This window comes from Ambystoma mexicanum, chromosome 12, assembly GCF_040938575.1.
Source record: "Ambystoma mexicanum isolate Mex_15411 chromosome 12, UKY_AmexF1_1, whole genome shotgun sequence".
NCBI lineage: Eukaryota > Metazoa > Chordata > Amphibia > Caudata > Ambystomatidae > Ambystoma > Ambystoma mexicanum.
In genome coordinates, this window is record NC_090936.1 from 619,242,340 (window position 1) to 619,259,683 (window position 17,344).

Sequence of the window (17,344 nt, forward strand, 5' to 3'; positions counted from 1 at the left end):
AATGAGCATCCTGCTTATCCTAGTTTGAGTAGTGAGTCTGCTGTTTCTGGTGACAGTCGGACACGGTAGGCCCAGTTATGATTTGGGTTGCATGGTCAAGTGCTGTGTTGTATCTGCCTCCTTATTGGAGAGTAAGGTAAGGAAACTCCTCCTCCTCCAAGTTATGCTATGGTAGTAAGTGTTAACTGATGAGAAAAAGTGAGTAGAGGGGACGGTGGCAGATTCTGGGAGTTTGGTCGACATTTAGAGAGTAATGGTGCGCAAGTTGCGGGTAGGGGTTTGTGTTAGCATGAGTTTAGCATAGGATCCCGGTGGGGAAGAATGCATGCTAATAGGTTTAGTCATCGTGAGGCAGTTGTGGTGTGTGAGCATTAGGATGGTTTAAGCCTTAGGTGTATGTTAGGGCATGTGTACGAGTGGCTGCAACTAAGGAAAAGCTGGGCGATTCGTACTTGGTGCTCGACACGTTGCCTAGCGCTATTATGTAAGTTTGTGCAGAGAACGAGTGAACACAAGTTTGAGTAATTATAAGCATGTACTTTTAAAGGTGTGGGCTCATTCCACGGTGGCCACTATATTTGCATTAGGGCTCTATGGACTATGAGTTAGTTGCTAGTACATTCTGTTAGTGGCATTTGAGAGCTATACATTTTGTACAATTTACTGTAGAAAGGCTTCATAGTGCCGGCAAGAGAGTTTATGTGTTTTCACTAAAGATAACTAATACTGTTTAAATAATGCAGCTAATACATAGTAGGTTCAGGCAGTAAGCAGTTTCTGCAGAGTGGCACAGTTCCAGGCAGTTATAATAGCTTGCTTCACTTTAAACATTTACGACATGTTCACTTTGCAAATCACGCTAGGCAATGTAATTATAGGGTACTAAATTGTGTGTGTCTGGGTGAATAGTTAGCACATTTACACATTTATACCTGAACCAATTTGCTAGTTTCATGAAGTGATACAGTTACAGAGGAATCGAGATATAATCAGTAAACTCGCATGAAGAGTTGGATAGCATCCTATTAGGCATTTAAACATTAAACATGTTAAATGAATCGATGAGCAGATCACGTTGTTCGAGGCCACTAATGCCAGAAAGGCGGGGCTTGAATCGCACTTTCAGCAGTTTTGCAGGTTTGTAGATAAAGTCAGCATTGGAATGTTGGCCTGAGTCTAGTGCTCTGACCTTTGTTCACTAACTAAGTTTGGGTGTGTGGCTTAGCAAAGGCTATGGTATCACATGATGAGGCTGTTAGTCACGGATGTGTCACTGTCACTGTGCTAAATGAACAACTCTGTAGGATGCTTACTTGTGGTCTGTTACTGGTATGCTAGACTGAACAGGCTGCTCGCCAAGGTTGCTCCCAGTGGGTAAAAAAAGGCATCACTCCGAGCCGATCTCTGGAGCTCCCCATGCTCCATCAGGCTTATAAAGCCATCTGTCTTACCTCGTGGTTGGATATGTGCACGCTGCTCCGGCAGCGCACATCAAAGTATGATAGACTGCTGCTCCCAGGTTTCTGGATAGCTGAATTGGATGAACAGGCTCAGGCGGGAGCCTTAGTTGTTGGGCCTTTGTTGGGAGGGCCAGCTTCCATCTGCTGGCGTTCCAGATAGGTAAAAGAGCAAAATGGGCACCCAATCAGCTTCTACCAGCAGGATTGGGCTGTAGTTGAATGACGGGATCAAGCTGCAGCCATCTTTGAGGATGGAAATGCAGTCGGTTGTCTTTGTGAAAACCCAGGTGTTTCAGTATAGTGGGGACTTTATCTACTGCACATAGATTATCTGGAATGCAGCAAATCCCAGATAGATAATTATAAAGCGCATTTCCAACGCTTCACAGATGATAGGTAAAATAAGCAAATGGGGCAACTGAGGAAGTTATAACGCCATCTGGCTTACCCGGTGGTTGGACATGTGCACGCTGCTCCTGCAGCGCCCAGCAAAGTAGGAGAGGCACCTGCTCCCAAGTTTCTGGATAGCTGAATAGGAAGAACAGGCTCAGACAGCAGCCTCGGTTGTTGGGCCTTTGTTGGGAGGGCTGGATTCTGCCTGCTGGTGTTCCGGATAGGTAGAAGATCAAAATGGGCACCCAATCAGCTTCTATTGAGATGGCATTTGTGATGTCCAAAGCAACATTAGGAGCAGGGCAATTTAGGTTTTCCCTGCTGGCCATAACCAACCAGTATCAGCATTTTTAGGTTTGTATTGTAACTGAAATCTTCCTTCAAAAACCTTGGAAAAAATATTATACTACCTTTACCTTACATATCATCTACTGATGTAGCCTTCTCTCTCTCTCTCTCTCTCTCTCTCTCTCTCTCTCTCTCTCACTCTCTCTCTCTCTCTCTGTCTCTCTCTTTCTCTCTCCCTCTCTTCCTTTCCCTCTTTCTCTCTCAGAATCCCAAATACATCCTACCTTGCACCAATAAAGCATTAAAGGATGCACTCAATTCACAAAGGGCCTCTGAATGTGTGCATCATAGCTCTAGAACACTATCTATCATCTAGCTCGAGTGATCTTCGGAGCAAAGATGATATAAGTTGGTGAACACTATCTATCATCTAGCTCGAGTGATCCTCTGAGCAAAGATGATATAAGTTGGTGAACACTATCTATCATCTAGCTCGAGTGATCTTCTGAGCAAAGATGATATAAGTTGGTGAACACTATCTATCATCTAGCTCGAGTGATCTTCTGAGCAAAGATGATGTAAGATGGTGAACACCATCTACTAGCTCTGGTGATCTACTGAACTAAGATGCTGTGTGATAATGAACACTGTCTGTCATCTAACTCTAGTGACCCTCTGAGCTAAGATGCTGTAAGATGGTGAACACTTGTGTCTACCTCTAGTGATTTGCATCAGAGATGCACAGATTCAGATGCTCACCCCATTTGTGCATTTGTGCAAATCAGGGAGCATTTCTGGGCATTTTTAAGACAGAGAGCGAGAGCGCAGAATCAGCGTATGGTGCACCAAGTACAGCTAGTGAATCGATATTTCAGGCATGCGCTCAACAAAGACATTTCATTTTTATGGGAGAATTTTTATTTTCCTTCCATGAATAATGAACGGTCTCCCACTTCAAATGAACAATCCTTTCCCATGAACATTGTCCACTTACAGATGGAGGGAATTTGCTGAAAAAATACTTTGTAAAAGTTGTGTAATCTGTCCCGTGTTTAATCCTTTCTGGTCAATATTTCACCCCAACTCTCTTACCCGGTCAGCGAAGTGGTTTATCCCCATCCAGTAGCTCTTCTTGCCTTGGTCCGCCAGCTTGTTGTGTTCCATCACGATCTTCAAAGTCGATTCCCACCTTTCCCTGCGCAGAACCTCCTCCTCAGCAGTCATGTATTTCTTGTCTACCAAATGGCAATTAAGTGAACACAAACATGAATATTGTCTTCATAAGAAGCAATACATGTATTCATTTAACATGCAAGCATATCAAAATGCATGTTCACTACGGAAAGGCTATTCATGCTCCAATATTTAATGACTTACTTTTTATAAACATTAGTATTCATTTTTGCTTTATAGAGTGTGTGAAGTTAAAACGTCAAGGATCTCCACATAAGCAAACATATTTTTCTAATTATAAAAGGGTTGATCATTAGAAAAATGTATGATTCAAGAAGGGCAACTTTAGATGGAGGGTGGCTGGGCAGCTGGCAATTACCACTTTTCAAAATGGCCAAGTTATTGCCTTCATAGTAAGAAGCCATTTTAAAGGATCATACATATCCACAGAGAGAGAGATCCCCGATGGTCACTCTCATCTGAAAGTGTGTATCTTGTTTACTGCCGCCCCCTGCCCATCATCATCTATACTAGTGACTCTGCTTCGTATTAATCAGTTTTGCAACAATTGATGAGTGTGTCCCTATCAAAGTGCAAAGGCCATTAGCAATGCCATGGGGAAGGGGACCCTAATTGCATATGTAATGTCAGGCTTAGCCAAAAGCACAAACAACAAGATCACAGCTACACGATAGTGTTCACTATCATATCTTAGCTCAGCAGACCACTCGAGCTAGGTGAAAGTGTTCACCATCTTAGAGCATCTTACCTCAGCAGATCACTAGATCTAGATGATAGATAGTGTTCACCACCTTACAGGATCTTAGCTCAGAAGATCACTAGAGCTAGATGATAGATAGTGTTCGGTATCTTAGCTCAACAGGTCCCTAGAGCTAGATGATAGATAGAAGTCACCATCTTACAGCTTCTTAGCTTAGAAGATCACTAGATTTAGACAACAGACAGTGTTCACCATTGGACAGCATCTTAGCTCAGAGGATCACTAGAGCTAGACTATGGTGTTCACCAGCTTACAGCATCTCAGCTCAGAAGATCACTAGAGCTAGATGATAGTGTTCACCATCTTACAGGATCTTAGCTGAAAGGATCACTAATGCTAGATGATAGTGTTCACCATCTTAGAGCAGTTTAGCTCAGCAGATCACTAGAGCTAGACAATAGTGTTTACCATCTCACAGATAGCTGAGAAGATCATGACAATATTTCAGCACATATTGACTGGAAACAATACCTGGCGATTAGCATCTTATTAGGGCCTGCTGCATTATGGGAGCGGATCGCTGTTTTATAAATGTGCTTTATCACATGTTTAGAATTGAGGGTGAATGTGGCAAATTCAGTGGCTACAAATGTGAAAATACTGACCTGTCCTAAAAGCTGAGTTTGAGCCCAACACCACACTTGAACTGAGAATTCTGGAACACATCTGTAATGACATGTGAACCTGATATACTTCCAGTGACCGCTGAAAACGTGTGACCTTGTTGACCTTGTGCATTGACCCTAACAGTAAGTGACTGTCCAACACATGAGCTTAGAGACTTTGGGTTATCACTGTTTGACAACACTCTTACCTCTACATAGCCATTCTAAGTGTATTGAACCTTTAGAAAATGCAAAACCTACCCTTGACTGGGCATTCCTTTATTACTTGTGAGATCCAGTTACCTAGTGTATTGAACTAGCCAGTCACTACTGAGGCCCACGCTTCACTGCTGCATCACCATGGGCATACAGTGAGTAAAACAAGCTGTAGGGGCCTTTTTCTGGCTAGGTCTGGAGTTAAAATTACATCCCGGCCCTCCGGCATGATGTCCCTGTGATATTTTATTTATCTGTTCATTAATAACGTGCTTAATACCAGTGTTGTAGTTTCTAAGCGCGGGATAGGGCTTCGAACCTCTGTGGTGCTGCATTGTCTGGCTTCCAAGACAAACGCTTTGCCCCTGGGCTATCTTCCTCCATTTGCTACTTCTTGCATGGTTCACACATATTTTCTCTGATGAGTCCTCATTTGAAGCCTCAACAAAGATATAAATATGTTGTTGCCCTAAAGGATGATAAGCCCCTCAGGCAAAGTGTGTGCTATCTCAGTTTTGCCTGTTTGAGTCTTCTCAAATGACTATCTGACTATCTGTGTTTTGGTGGCAGCCTTCATATAATTCTAGTTTGGTACTGGTTGCTGTATCCTGGGTGATATATTACAGCAAGCACCTGTGTAAAATCCAGGGCAAGTCCAAAGGCTGCACATTGTTACAATCAGAGTGTAAATTGCATATGAGTGTGGTCATATTTGATCATGGCTATGGCCTGCCTCAAAGAGTTAGGAATGTAGTTGCCAGCAGCGCTCTGGTTGGTTTGTTCTTGGTTCCTGGATTAAATGCAGAGCCAGTGAACAGTCCTGCCAGAGTTGAATGGTGCAGTTGTCGCTGTTTCAGTGGTCATCAATAGGTTTAAATGCATGCCATGCTGTGATTGGGGCCTTGTTTCCCTTTCTAACCCCCACAACCCCTACAAGTGTAGGTTCTGCTCTGCTACCTTGCAAAACCTGGACATGATGACACATAATATTAAACCGACTGCATGCAATCACAATGGACCTCTAGGCTGCTCTTCATGGTAAAAGTGTGAACACAGTCCATTTGTGTAAATGGAAAGGGGACAACACACTATTAGGCATACACATGGATTGTACATTTACAGAAAAGCAACTTTCTTGGCATTTCTAAATGAGGAGCAAAACAGTGGCCTGTGTTAAAAGACAAGGCAAGTTTACTGAAGAGACAATATGATATGGAGACAAACAAATCTATTTGAGTGTGGTGTATTTATTTAGAACACCTCCCCACTTTAAAATAAACACATTAATGATGTGGTTTTCTTATAGTGATGCTCACAAGGAAAACCTTTAAAAGAGAGAAAGCTTAGCCCCTCAAACCCAATGAGTAAATTGACATCTTTCTAAACGTTCTGCAATATACATGCACACTATAAGCAAGGGTAGTGCAGTTTATATGCTATTACAAAGAGCTGTATTTAATGTACAGACCAGCAAATGCTGTAAATACATTATACCTAGTACTAGAGATACCAAACTACTTTCAAGGAAGATAACTGTCATAAGAGCAAGTACCAGAGTGTTTGGGATCAGCGACCAATTCAAACTGTACATTTGTTTTATAGATACGAGGAAAGGCATAATTGGGACTCAATGATTCAGGATGTTTGGCAAGATACACACCCAAAGACTGTGGATGCAATGTTATTACTCTTGCAGAGAAACTTGTTTTGATGTATCGATTTTAATTAGCTTGGAGCATTTCATATATTTTTATTCCATACAGCTTAACTATAGCCAAGATACAAAGTCAGGAAGTGTGCCTGAATTAAAACAACCTTTATGCAAAGGGGTAATTTCCAGATGAATGTTCAACCCTGAGCAGAACAAGTGAAACATGTAGATGAAGAGAACGAAGAGAACATAGAATAGAGACAATTTATATTTTGATAATTATGTTAAATAAAGGTTTATGAACATGTTCTTATGTAAACATGGTTACATTCTGATGGTGTAAAACAAATAAGTCTTTTAAGTTATCCAAACAAGTAATGAATTACCTTATGAATTGTTATAGTAATCTCGTATTACGGATGATTGTAGCCCTAGTAATCAGAATCTCCTCCCTGTAGGATGAGGTCACCAGGGATAATGACATCAAAACCAGGGACAATGGCATCAAAATCAGTTAACAAACACAAAGAATAACATGGGCCTTAGCACCATTTAGTCCCATGCACAAACATATCTTTGCATATGTGCCCTCGACCATTGTGTCATCATATTATGGGACACAATCTGTCTCGGGGAGCATACACTCATGATTCTAGCGATTCTAGCAACAATGACATTTCGGAATGAAAACATCCCTAAACAGGAAGCCATCGTGTCATCCGCAGATGGAAAGCAGAAAGCTGGGCCACATCTATGTAGCCACCAGAACTACACCCTGATCTAAAAGAACTGCAGCTTGAATGTCTTACATTGAAAGATTTTAATACAAACCAAGCAATACAAAAATAAATAATAATATGATTTGTCATACCTAGCTTGGGCCCACCTTATTATGGCAGGTTTCTTTATGCATATTTTGACATAGTTAATTAAGAAACCAGGCCCCCAATTTAGAGCTGCGGGTCATGAGTGGTCTGCAGACATCTCTGTGCAACTTAAACAGAGAACTCCATTGTGGCCAACTCGGTAGTCAACTTGCCAGCACTCACATCCTCCTTTTCATCGAAGCACAGAATCTGTTGGTAAGGATTCAACTTCTGCAGCTTCCATGGTGTGGGCGCTTCCGGGGGGATTCTAATGAATCACTGCATGATGGGGGATTATGCAAAGGAATCGAGGATACCCCGGGTTCCCATGCCCAGCACCACATCAGGCAGTGAATCTGATTCTATCTCTGCGGTGCATGCATGCACACACCGCTGGTATCTGTAATGGCAGTCACATGAAACAATATGGTGGCTCCCCTTACAGCTGATCCCTGTGGATAATATCTGATTTCAGTTAACGCTAAACAGCAGGCAGAGTCCTCTGTGCTGGCAACATGACATCAATGTAGAGGACACATTTTTGCACTTGTTCTGGGCATTTCCGTGCATCTACACTATTTTGTACCCATATTAAAATGAAGGTGGTGGTAGGGTAATGTCCACATCTGTTATTCGCGCCTCACCTTGGCCTAATAACAGATGTGGCTATTACCCCTTGGGTGAAGGCACCGAGTTACGAAGGCGGCCTCAGCATATATGAGGGGGGGGGGTACGGTTTTGTAAAAGATTTCTGTGTAAAGGGTGGGAACGAACGCAGGGGTGAACGAAGGTCCTTGCTCTGCAAACTGAATCACCTCAAGGTGATTAGGCCTGGAGGAGGGGCTGGCACAGAGAGATCAGAGCATTTTCTATGGATGTGGGTTGGTGGTGCATTCCGAAGCCGGGCTCTGGTGCGACACCCCCTGCGGCATGTACTCCATGGTGGAAACTCCAGTTTCTGCTGGATCCATTTGCAGCCTAATGGTTTTTGGACCTTGGTCTACATTTAATTCATCAGAAATAATCAAGGGAGATGTTAATGGCCAAATAAAAATAACGACTGAAACCAACGAACACCAAATAGCAGTTGCAAGATGTAGATGGGAGTTTCTCCATGGCAGTTTGTTACATGTCAAAAAACCCAAATGCAGCAATTGATTCCAGTAGAAACCATTTGTAACTGGGGAACTGAAATGTCCCCAGCTGGGGAATTGAGATGGCCTTACCAAATTTGGTTTTCCAGGCTTGCCATTCCGAGTCAAGGAGCTGTGCTGCCAGGGCACCAGCAAGCAGCGATGTCAGGAGCGCCAGAATATTCGCCTTGTGCATCCTTTAAAATAGAAAAATAGCTGTTAAAGATCCATATGCATTATAGAAATAGAGTGGTAATAATAGGGGTTAGTTTAGAACTTGATTCCACGTTCCAGCCAATGCATCAATGTTCAATATATTCCAAGATTTCTCTAGCAATAGCGAGGTGAAGAAAGCAATGATGGAGACCAGCAATATTTTTCAATAATTTTTCAAGATAATGCTGAAGCCAACGAAAGAAGTTTTATTTAACTGCCCCATTATACCTAATTTCAACATTCTTGAATAGTAAGTAATCAGTACCTTCTGTGTCCTTATTTTCCCACAGAGAAGAAAATTCCAAAAGCAGAGGGAGACATTCTGTGGGAAATTCCCAACATTTCCAAAGTCTGCGGGTGATTTCGAAAATCTAAGGGGAATTGTGACTAGCAGGGTTTCGCCAGGGGGAGCTTCTGGGCAGTTTCTAGCCATTAGAACTTTCCAAAAGCTCCCAGAGGTGAAACTCTGAGACCATATGTCTTAGTACTGAGGAAATGTCCTCATGAGCTTATATGCAGACAGAAAATAAATATGTAACAAATAACTATGTCGTTTTATTGAACATTTCAAGCAGTAAGGAAAAAAGGGAGAAAGAAAGAAAGAAAGAAAGAAAGAAAGAAAGAAAGAAAGAAAGAAAGAAAGAAAGAAAGAAAGAAAGAAAGAAAGAAAGAAAGAAAGAAAGGTCAAATTAAAACTAGGAAGGAACGGAAGAACAAAACGAAAAGAACAAAGGAAAGTTAACAGGTCTTGTAAATTCCTGGCCATTGGTTATACCTTATTCTGGTGTAAAGTCGTGGACCTTGTTCCTCTCTGAAGTCCCCTATTGTAGAGAAGAGTGCAAATCTACTGAGGAACCGGCTTATAAGAGCACCACCAAAATACTGGCAACTCACGTGATTGGCTGAGGTGTATTTTTTGCTTAATCAGACCGTTATAAAATCTTATCTAGATTGACAAGATTAAACCTTTCTGCACAGCACAGCCCCAGATTAAGTATTTTACACGATAAGAAGTGGCAACCAGTGCCAAATCGGTTGCTCCTTCCATTAGCATTTAACAGCTCTGGGTAGCTAACACAGCACACAGCCATGCTCTCCCACAGCTGCCCTCTTTACTTGGTGCAGTGAAGCCTTCAGGCATTCATGTACTGCCCTTCGGTGTCACATTTCCACAGGTATTGTAGATATGCATTGAAGGGTGTTTTTAAAGACCAACCATCACATTCTGCTCACTACTACAGAGTGATGTGCTGATGAATGTTGATTCTGGACTGTTCAAGTCCTTCCAGATAGGAGGTTTGGCCACCTATCTATTATCTCTACCTGTTGGTCCGTAGAGACTGTCCTTGAGCTGGATGGGCGTCTGTCAGTAGGCACCCTGAAGAGTCCACGTTTCAGAGTCACCTGGGCATGGGTGCTGTGCCTGCTAGGACCTTCTACTCCCAGCCAACTAACCCCATGTTTTCACTCTTGGAGGTTCAGAGGTAGATCAGGGAACGTGTGGCCCAATGAAGGTACCTCACTTTTAGGCACGTGAAAGCAGTGTAGAGAAAGTGGAAGTTGATAGATTATGATCTTCCTGACTCCACAGAATGCCAGGGTACCTTCTGGGATATTCAGGTGCAATGACCATTCCTGGCACGCACAACAAGATCTAGAGGCTGGGGACACATGTTAAGTTGGCCACCGCTGCAGTACCAATGCAAACAGGATCTTGGTGGCGCTTTGTCCCGCCTTGTGTCCGACCTGATTGGCCGCTTCAGGCCTTATATAACACTGGACCAGAAATCCAGCAGGTGTTGCCGCCCCCCCCTCCAAGGACCCACTATAAGGGTTTATCCTAGTTCTGTCTGGCCGCATCTGAGGAAAGAAGAGTGCCCCTCCAGCCTGCAACAAGATCCAGAAGCTGGAGAACATACGGAGAAACGGAGCATCGGCTCCACGATAAGATGGCCGCCGCTGCAGTAACATGCAAACAGGACATTGCTGGTCCTCTGTCCCACCTTGTGTCTGACCTGATTGGCTGCTTCCGGCCTTATCTAACACTTGGCCAGGGAGCCAACATGCGTTGCCGGCCCCCCTCCAAGGACCCATTATAAGGACTTATCCTAGTCCTGTCTGGCCCTGTCAGGCCACTGGAAGCCAGATGCCAGACAACCCTACACGCTATGTACTTCATCATGTATATTTATCCAGACGGTCGACCGTGCTAAAAATGTTGCATACCGTGCCAAATCTTCTAATGTTCCGCCTACCTACTTTCTTGCCAAGCCTTGCTTCATCGCTCTAGCCCTAGAAGGATTGTAGTCTCAATGCCTAACGGTGCCCCTGGGCTTCCAATCCATGTTCCAGGAAATATAGGGGCTTGCGCCTTGTATTGCACATACCTATGAGCTACTCTCACACACCGGCTAGTCCCCCTACTCTTTACATAAGGACCTCGGCTCAAGATCCATCATCCCAAGCAAGCGGGACGCTAGCTTCATGACACTCCCGCCTAACAGGACACGTAAGCATGCTCACCTACACCCTGAGCGACATCTCCATAATACATTCAAAACACTCTCTGCACGCACTGTCTGCCCCGCGCTGGCCTCCCAAGCTTCCTGCTTACTGAGGAAATCCTCTGCCCTCTCATTTTCCTGCGCAGCCCCACTGTCGAAAATGCTGCCTCGGACAAAACTGTTCCTGAACCATATGTCTCTGCAACCTATGGCCACGTGCATCCATGAGCCAGCTGCACCTGCAACTACCAAAGACACACGCACCTCAATCCCGTTTTCTCCTGCAAGCACCAATGTCCTAATGTCTGTTGCCTCAGGCTTATTGGATCCTGCTGCCTGCACCTAGTCTTACTGAAGCAGCTTGTACTTTGAAACGTGTCATCCCTGTATTGAGTGATGCCACACGTATTTGGGAGCCTATTGCCCTTGACACTGCAAATACTTCACGTATATTGAAGCCTATTGCCCAGGCCACCACTGGTTTCACCTTCACTCCTAACCCTTCTGCCCCTGTAACTGGCAATGTCACATGCATTTTGAAGCCTGTTGTCCTTGTAACTAGTGATGCCACATGCACTTTGAAGCCTGTTGCCCCTGTAATTGTTGATACCACATGTATTTTGGAGCTTGCTGCCCCTGGAATTATTGATACCACATGCATTTTGTCGCCTATTGTCCCTGTAATTATTGGCACCACATGTATTCTGGAGCTTGTTGCCCTTGTAATTGTTGATGCCACATGTACTTTGGAGCCTCTTGCCCCTGTAACTGATGCCAAATGTATTTTGGAGCCTGTTGCCCCAGTAATTATTGACGCCACATGTATTTTGGAGCCTGTTGCCCCAGTAACTGGCGATGACACATGCGTTTTGACGCCTGTCACTCCTGTAATTATAGATGCAACATGTATTTTGGTGCCTGTTGCCCCTGTAACTGATGCCACATGTATTTTGGAGCATGTTTCCCCTGTAATTGTTGAGGCCACATGTATTCTGTAGCCAGTTGATACAGTAATTGTTGATGCCATACCTACTTTAGAACCTTTTTGCCCCTGTAACAGATGCCACATGTATTTTGAGCCTTTTGCTGCAGTAATTATTGACGCCACATGTATTCTGGAGCCTGTTGCCCCTGTAACTGGCTGTGACACATGCGTTTTGACACCTATTTCCCATGTAATTGTTGACGCCCCATGTACTTTGGAGGCTGTAAACCCTGTAACTGACGCCACATGTATTTTGGAGCCTGTTGCCCATGTAATTATTGACGCCACATGTATTTTGGAGCCTTTTGCCCATGTAAATGTTGACACCTCATGTATTTTGGAGCCTATTTATTGAGGCCAAATGTATTTTGGAGCCTGCTTCCCCTGTAATTACTGATGCCATAAATACATAAGAGCCCACCACCTTCCAAACTGCCAATGCCTCATGTATTTGGGAGCCTGCTGCCCCTGTAACCAGTGCTACAACTGGCAACTATATCTCCATTGCCCCTGCTAGGGGTGCTAACTTGCCTAGAATTTACGCACCCAGCATGCCCACGTTAGCTGAGGTCAAGGCCCCCAACATCAATACAGACACTACAACCACACATCTCAAGGGAGCTCTTATCAATACTAAATCCCTCCTGGCTCGCTCCCTCGATGGTTCTAGGTTCTTACATCCCCAGATTTTTTTCGCTGAGTTTTTTGCTGAATATTTTCGGCTGAAAAAACAAATTTAATTCTTTTTGTTTGGAGGTTCCCCCAATCCCCCACTTACCTATTATCTAGTCCCTATTCCCCCACACCACCCTGCCCCTTATATCCCTTTGCTCACCCCTCAATGTTTTGATTCGTTTTTTCAGCTGAAACTTTTCAGCAATTAACTCAGCGAAAAAAAAAAATGCTGGCGTTATAATAACATTGTACCCCCTCGATATATCTGGTCTCATCACCTCCAATAACCTCGACCTAATAGCTATCACGGAAATCTGGCCACATGCAGCCGCTGGACCATCACTATCCCTTGCCATCCCGGATAACTACGCTATAATTGGGAAGGACTGATCTCTCACCAAAGGAGGTAGGGTGGCCATCATAGCCAAGAATCACCTGGCCATCAGAGAAATATCCAACCAAGCATTCCAGTCAGGGGAACTGCTGTCAATCAAATTGTCCCTCTCTGACATAACCACACTAACTATCCATCTCATCTATAGACCTCTGGGCACCCTGTTATCCTTTGAGGAAGAAATTGCACATCTCCTCTCATGCAACACTAAGCCATCCTCCAGAATCATCCTCATGGCGATGTAAATCTGGACTTTAACCACCCTAACGATGACAATGCACTTGTCCTAGCCAACTCTATCGAAGCCCCGGCCTTCACCCAATGCATCACATCACCCACTCATGACAAAGGTTGCACGTTAGACTAGTTGGCAGATGCCAAATGCAACACAAATATTGCATCCATCATTCCATGTCCCTGGTCTGACCATAATGCAATTTCTTTTACAATCCCCAAGAACAGTCAAACCTGTGCCACATTTCAACCGGCACCAGCTTCCATCTCAAGAAATGTTTGCAATATCACCCCAGCTAACATTCTCCTGTTGCTGCAATCTCTAATGGAATACCAACACTCAACTAATGACCCTAATGCCACTGTAGAATTTTACAAACAAACACTCCAACTAGCTATTGACAAGGTAGCCCCTATGAGTAAATGTAAACCTAAACCAATAGCTCATCTGATCTCCTGCTACACCCCTGACCTTAAAGCATTACGCTCCACTTTGTGGGAAAATGTCCCCTTCAGCTGAGAAGAAAGATTACTTTACCTCTCTAATCGAGCAGCCGAGACTTTGTGGAAACAGTCTTCTTCAGCTGAGAAGAAAGATCACTTTACCTCACTAGCCAAATCCTACTAACAGAGCATTCTCCAAGCAAAAAGTTAAACTTACAACGAGCGAATTGAAAAGGCCAATTCAGGCTCGAAATCGCTCTTCACCATCCTGCGAGAACTCAAATCACCATCTCCCCTCCAGGCAGCTGCCTTAATGACATCACTGGGTGCACCAACATTGAAAATGCACTACTGGACACAAATCTCCTTACTCCAAACCAAGATTGCTGACAAGAAAACCAAACTAATACTAACATATAGACCCCTGGTTCCCTTCCCCCGACACCCGAATGTATTCACCTATTTGAGTTCACGCCAGTCTCTATTTCAGAAGTTAAAAAAATCATCAAAAGCCTAAAGCATTCCAGATGGCAAGGGCACATCTGCCCAGCGCCATTAATAAAAGACAGAACTCGCCCCATTCATCGCATCACTCATCGGTAACTCCTTCTCCTCTGGTAATATACCTACAAACCTAAAATATGCATGGATCTTCCCACTCCTAAAAGTGCCTACACTAGACTCGAACACCCTCACTAACTACCACCCTATCACGACAGTCCCCTTCCTACTTAAAATACTGAGTAGCATACCTGCAAATTCCAAGATTTCTTGAAACCAGCAACCTCCTAGGCTTGCGCCATTCTAGAGTCTACACTGGTCACAGAACGGAATCAGCAATCTTGGACCTAAATATCGAAAATGATGAGATCATAGACCATGGGAATCTGGCCCTCCTTTTCTTGCTAGATCTCTCAGTCGTCTTTGATTTAGTGATGCATAAAATCTTATGCCAACACCTCTCCTCAGCAGCCTCCTTTTCTACCAAAGCCATAGCCTGGATTGAGTCCTTACTATCCAAACAATGAGAGTCTTTTCCACCTCTGCAGCTGCCCCTCCAGCCCCAGTCTCCCGCAGAGTTCCCCAAGGCTCCTGCATCTCCCCGAAGCCTACAATAGCTTTACTAACCCCCTCTTCGACCTTCTTGATGATGCAGTATCTCCTACACTAACTATGCAGATAAAAACCAGATCCTCCTTCCCATCTCAGGCAATTACAACACTGACTCTAACACACTGAACAAAATATATCAAATCATCCAGTCCTGGATGGCTCAACGTGCTCTACGTTTTAATGATGAGAAAACTGAGCTGCACACAAACATGACTAAAAAAGGTAACAATGACTATAAACACTTTATCATTGATGGAAACTCTATCCCAGTCTCAAAAGAAGTAAAAACTCTGGGGCTCTACCTGGACTCCTCGCTCAGGCTAACTAGACATGTAAACGCTATCGCCTCTGCGGCAGCTTACACATTTGAACTCATTAACGCCTGCAGAATGCTTTCTGACCCTTGAAAGCTGCATCATGATTGCCAGAGCCCTCATTCTTTCCAGGAGAGACTAATGCAACTCCCTCTGCACAGGCTCAACATCCTGAACATTAAAGAACTTCAGATTATACAATATAATGCACATAGTGCAGCACTGAACATTAAAAGAAAGAGCACATCTCTTCCGCTAGACGGAATGCCCACTGGCTGCTTGTTAGCAATCACATTGTGTTTAAAACGCTCTCGTTAATGCACAAATGCTTGTTAAATACTGCACCAAAATACTTATCTAGAACATTCACTAAATCACAATCCAACAGACCTACCCAGGCTGTCCAGTCAAACCTGCTCTCCATCCCCAGATTCAAGTTGCAGAAGGCAGGGGCCCGCAGCTTCCCAGTGGTGGCTGCGAAACATTGGAACGCCTTCCCACTCTCTCTAACAGCAGAATCAACTTTCTGGTCCTTCCGCAAAGGCCTAAAAAATGGCTATTCATGCAAGATCCTTAATTTGCTGATGCAACCCCACTCTTCTTTGTATGTAATCCTTATGAGTGCAAACTTTAATGCCGCCAATGGCTTCCTGCTTCTTTGCAATCACACTCCACTTTGTATGTAAAACTTCAATGTTTTCATGTACCAGTACGGTCTGTTTGCATCATGCTTTACTGTAACCAGTGCCCAGTTGCCCCTGGATTCGGCGTGCGCTGCAAATGTCAAAACAAATACATTATACATTTAAGCTAGTCTGTTCTGGAGGATTAGTTCCAGATGTGGATTATGTGGTCCTTCAAGTGATTCAGCAGGATCAGACTTTGGGGGTTCAGGGGCCAACGGTAGGCTCACTCACAATGTCTGTGGTTCACCCAGTTCTGACTTTGGGGTACAGGGTGCCTGCCTTTACCCTGCCTGGGGCAGAGTGTTGTATGATTTTACAGGATTATGGCCGATTATGTCGATTATGCGACTAGTAAACTCTCTCACCAGCAGTGAGTTTTTAACCCGGTCTGCCATGCATTAGATCCTCATTATGAAGAGTAGAAGCCACAAGAGGAGGATTAAGAAGCCAAACAACACACAGGGAGGTATGAGGAGGATAATGCCCACTACTGGCACATCCTCAAAATAGGCAAAGCTGTGAACAAAAACAATATAGTGCCAGAAGGATGGCTTCTCTGTTGGTATTTAAAACTAGAACAGCTGGTTGCGGGATCAGAACCCGTGGTCCCTAAGTAAATCTAGAGACTCAATTTAGCAAAAATATATCAATTATTTTATTAAATGTCAGAACAAGGTTAAAAAACAGAATCAAGGGTTACAATTAAAAAAAATCTGTCTCAAAATTAATGCAAGACCAGCGAATCGTCAGAGGTCACTATTTTATGCAGTGGTGAGAAAACAGACAATTGTTAGCATATCTCTGTCTTCTATTAGCCTGTTTGTTGTTGTTTCCCAGATTAAAATGTCTTGTGCTGTGCAAGTTTGGGAATGTAAGTCACATCAAATACTTAATTCATCCTAATCATCAATCAAACATGCTCATTCTTTCTCTCTCAAGCTCATCACAACATGTTTCTTTCTTTCCAATCATGTGTGGTCAAAACTAAGCAAAAATTCATCAGGGGTTGTCTGTGATTACCATGTAGGCACTAGGTAGTGACTAATCATAACAAAAAGTGACACCTTAGTATAGTTCTGTGACTAAACAAGAGCTACAAACAAAATGCTCTATACACTATGTGTCGATATAATTCCACATAGGATGAACTCCAATTGGCGAGGTCCTAGATGGAGTCCATTGTATTCAAAAACCAACCAGCGGTGCGGTTCAG

General features: G+C 43.7%; 1 protein-coding gene and 1 long non-coding RNA gene across 4 annotated transcripts in view; one reads left to right on the forward strand and one right to left on the reverse strand.

The window, feature by feature from the left end:
- Nucleotides 1–9,670, reverse strand: part of LOC138513909 (cathepsin S-like) — a 32,012-nt gene extending 22,342 nt beyond the window's left edge. Inside the window, exons 1-3 of the mRNA XM_069629051.1 lie at nucleotides 9,558–9,670; nucleotides 8,660–8,763; nucleotides 3,234–3,376 (exon numbers count right to left, since the gene is read on the reverse strand). Coding sequence (XP_069485152.1) covers nucleotides 3,234–3,376; nucleotides 8,660–8,762 — 246 coding nt within the window. The 5' untranslated portion in view covers nucleotide 8,763; nucleotides 9,558–9,670. The remainder of the gene's footprint in view (nucleotides 1–3,233; nucleotides 3,377–8,659; nucleotides 8,764–9,557) is intronic.
- The window catches only part of LOC138513910 (uncharacterized), a 519,082-nt gene that overhangs the window by 210,000 nt on the left and 291,738 nt on the right, over nucleotides 1–17,344 (forward strand). The gene's annotated exons all lie outside the window — the stretch shown is intronic.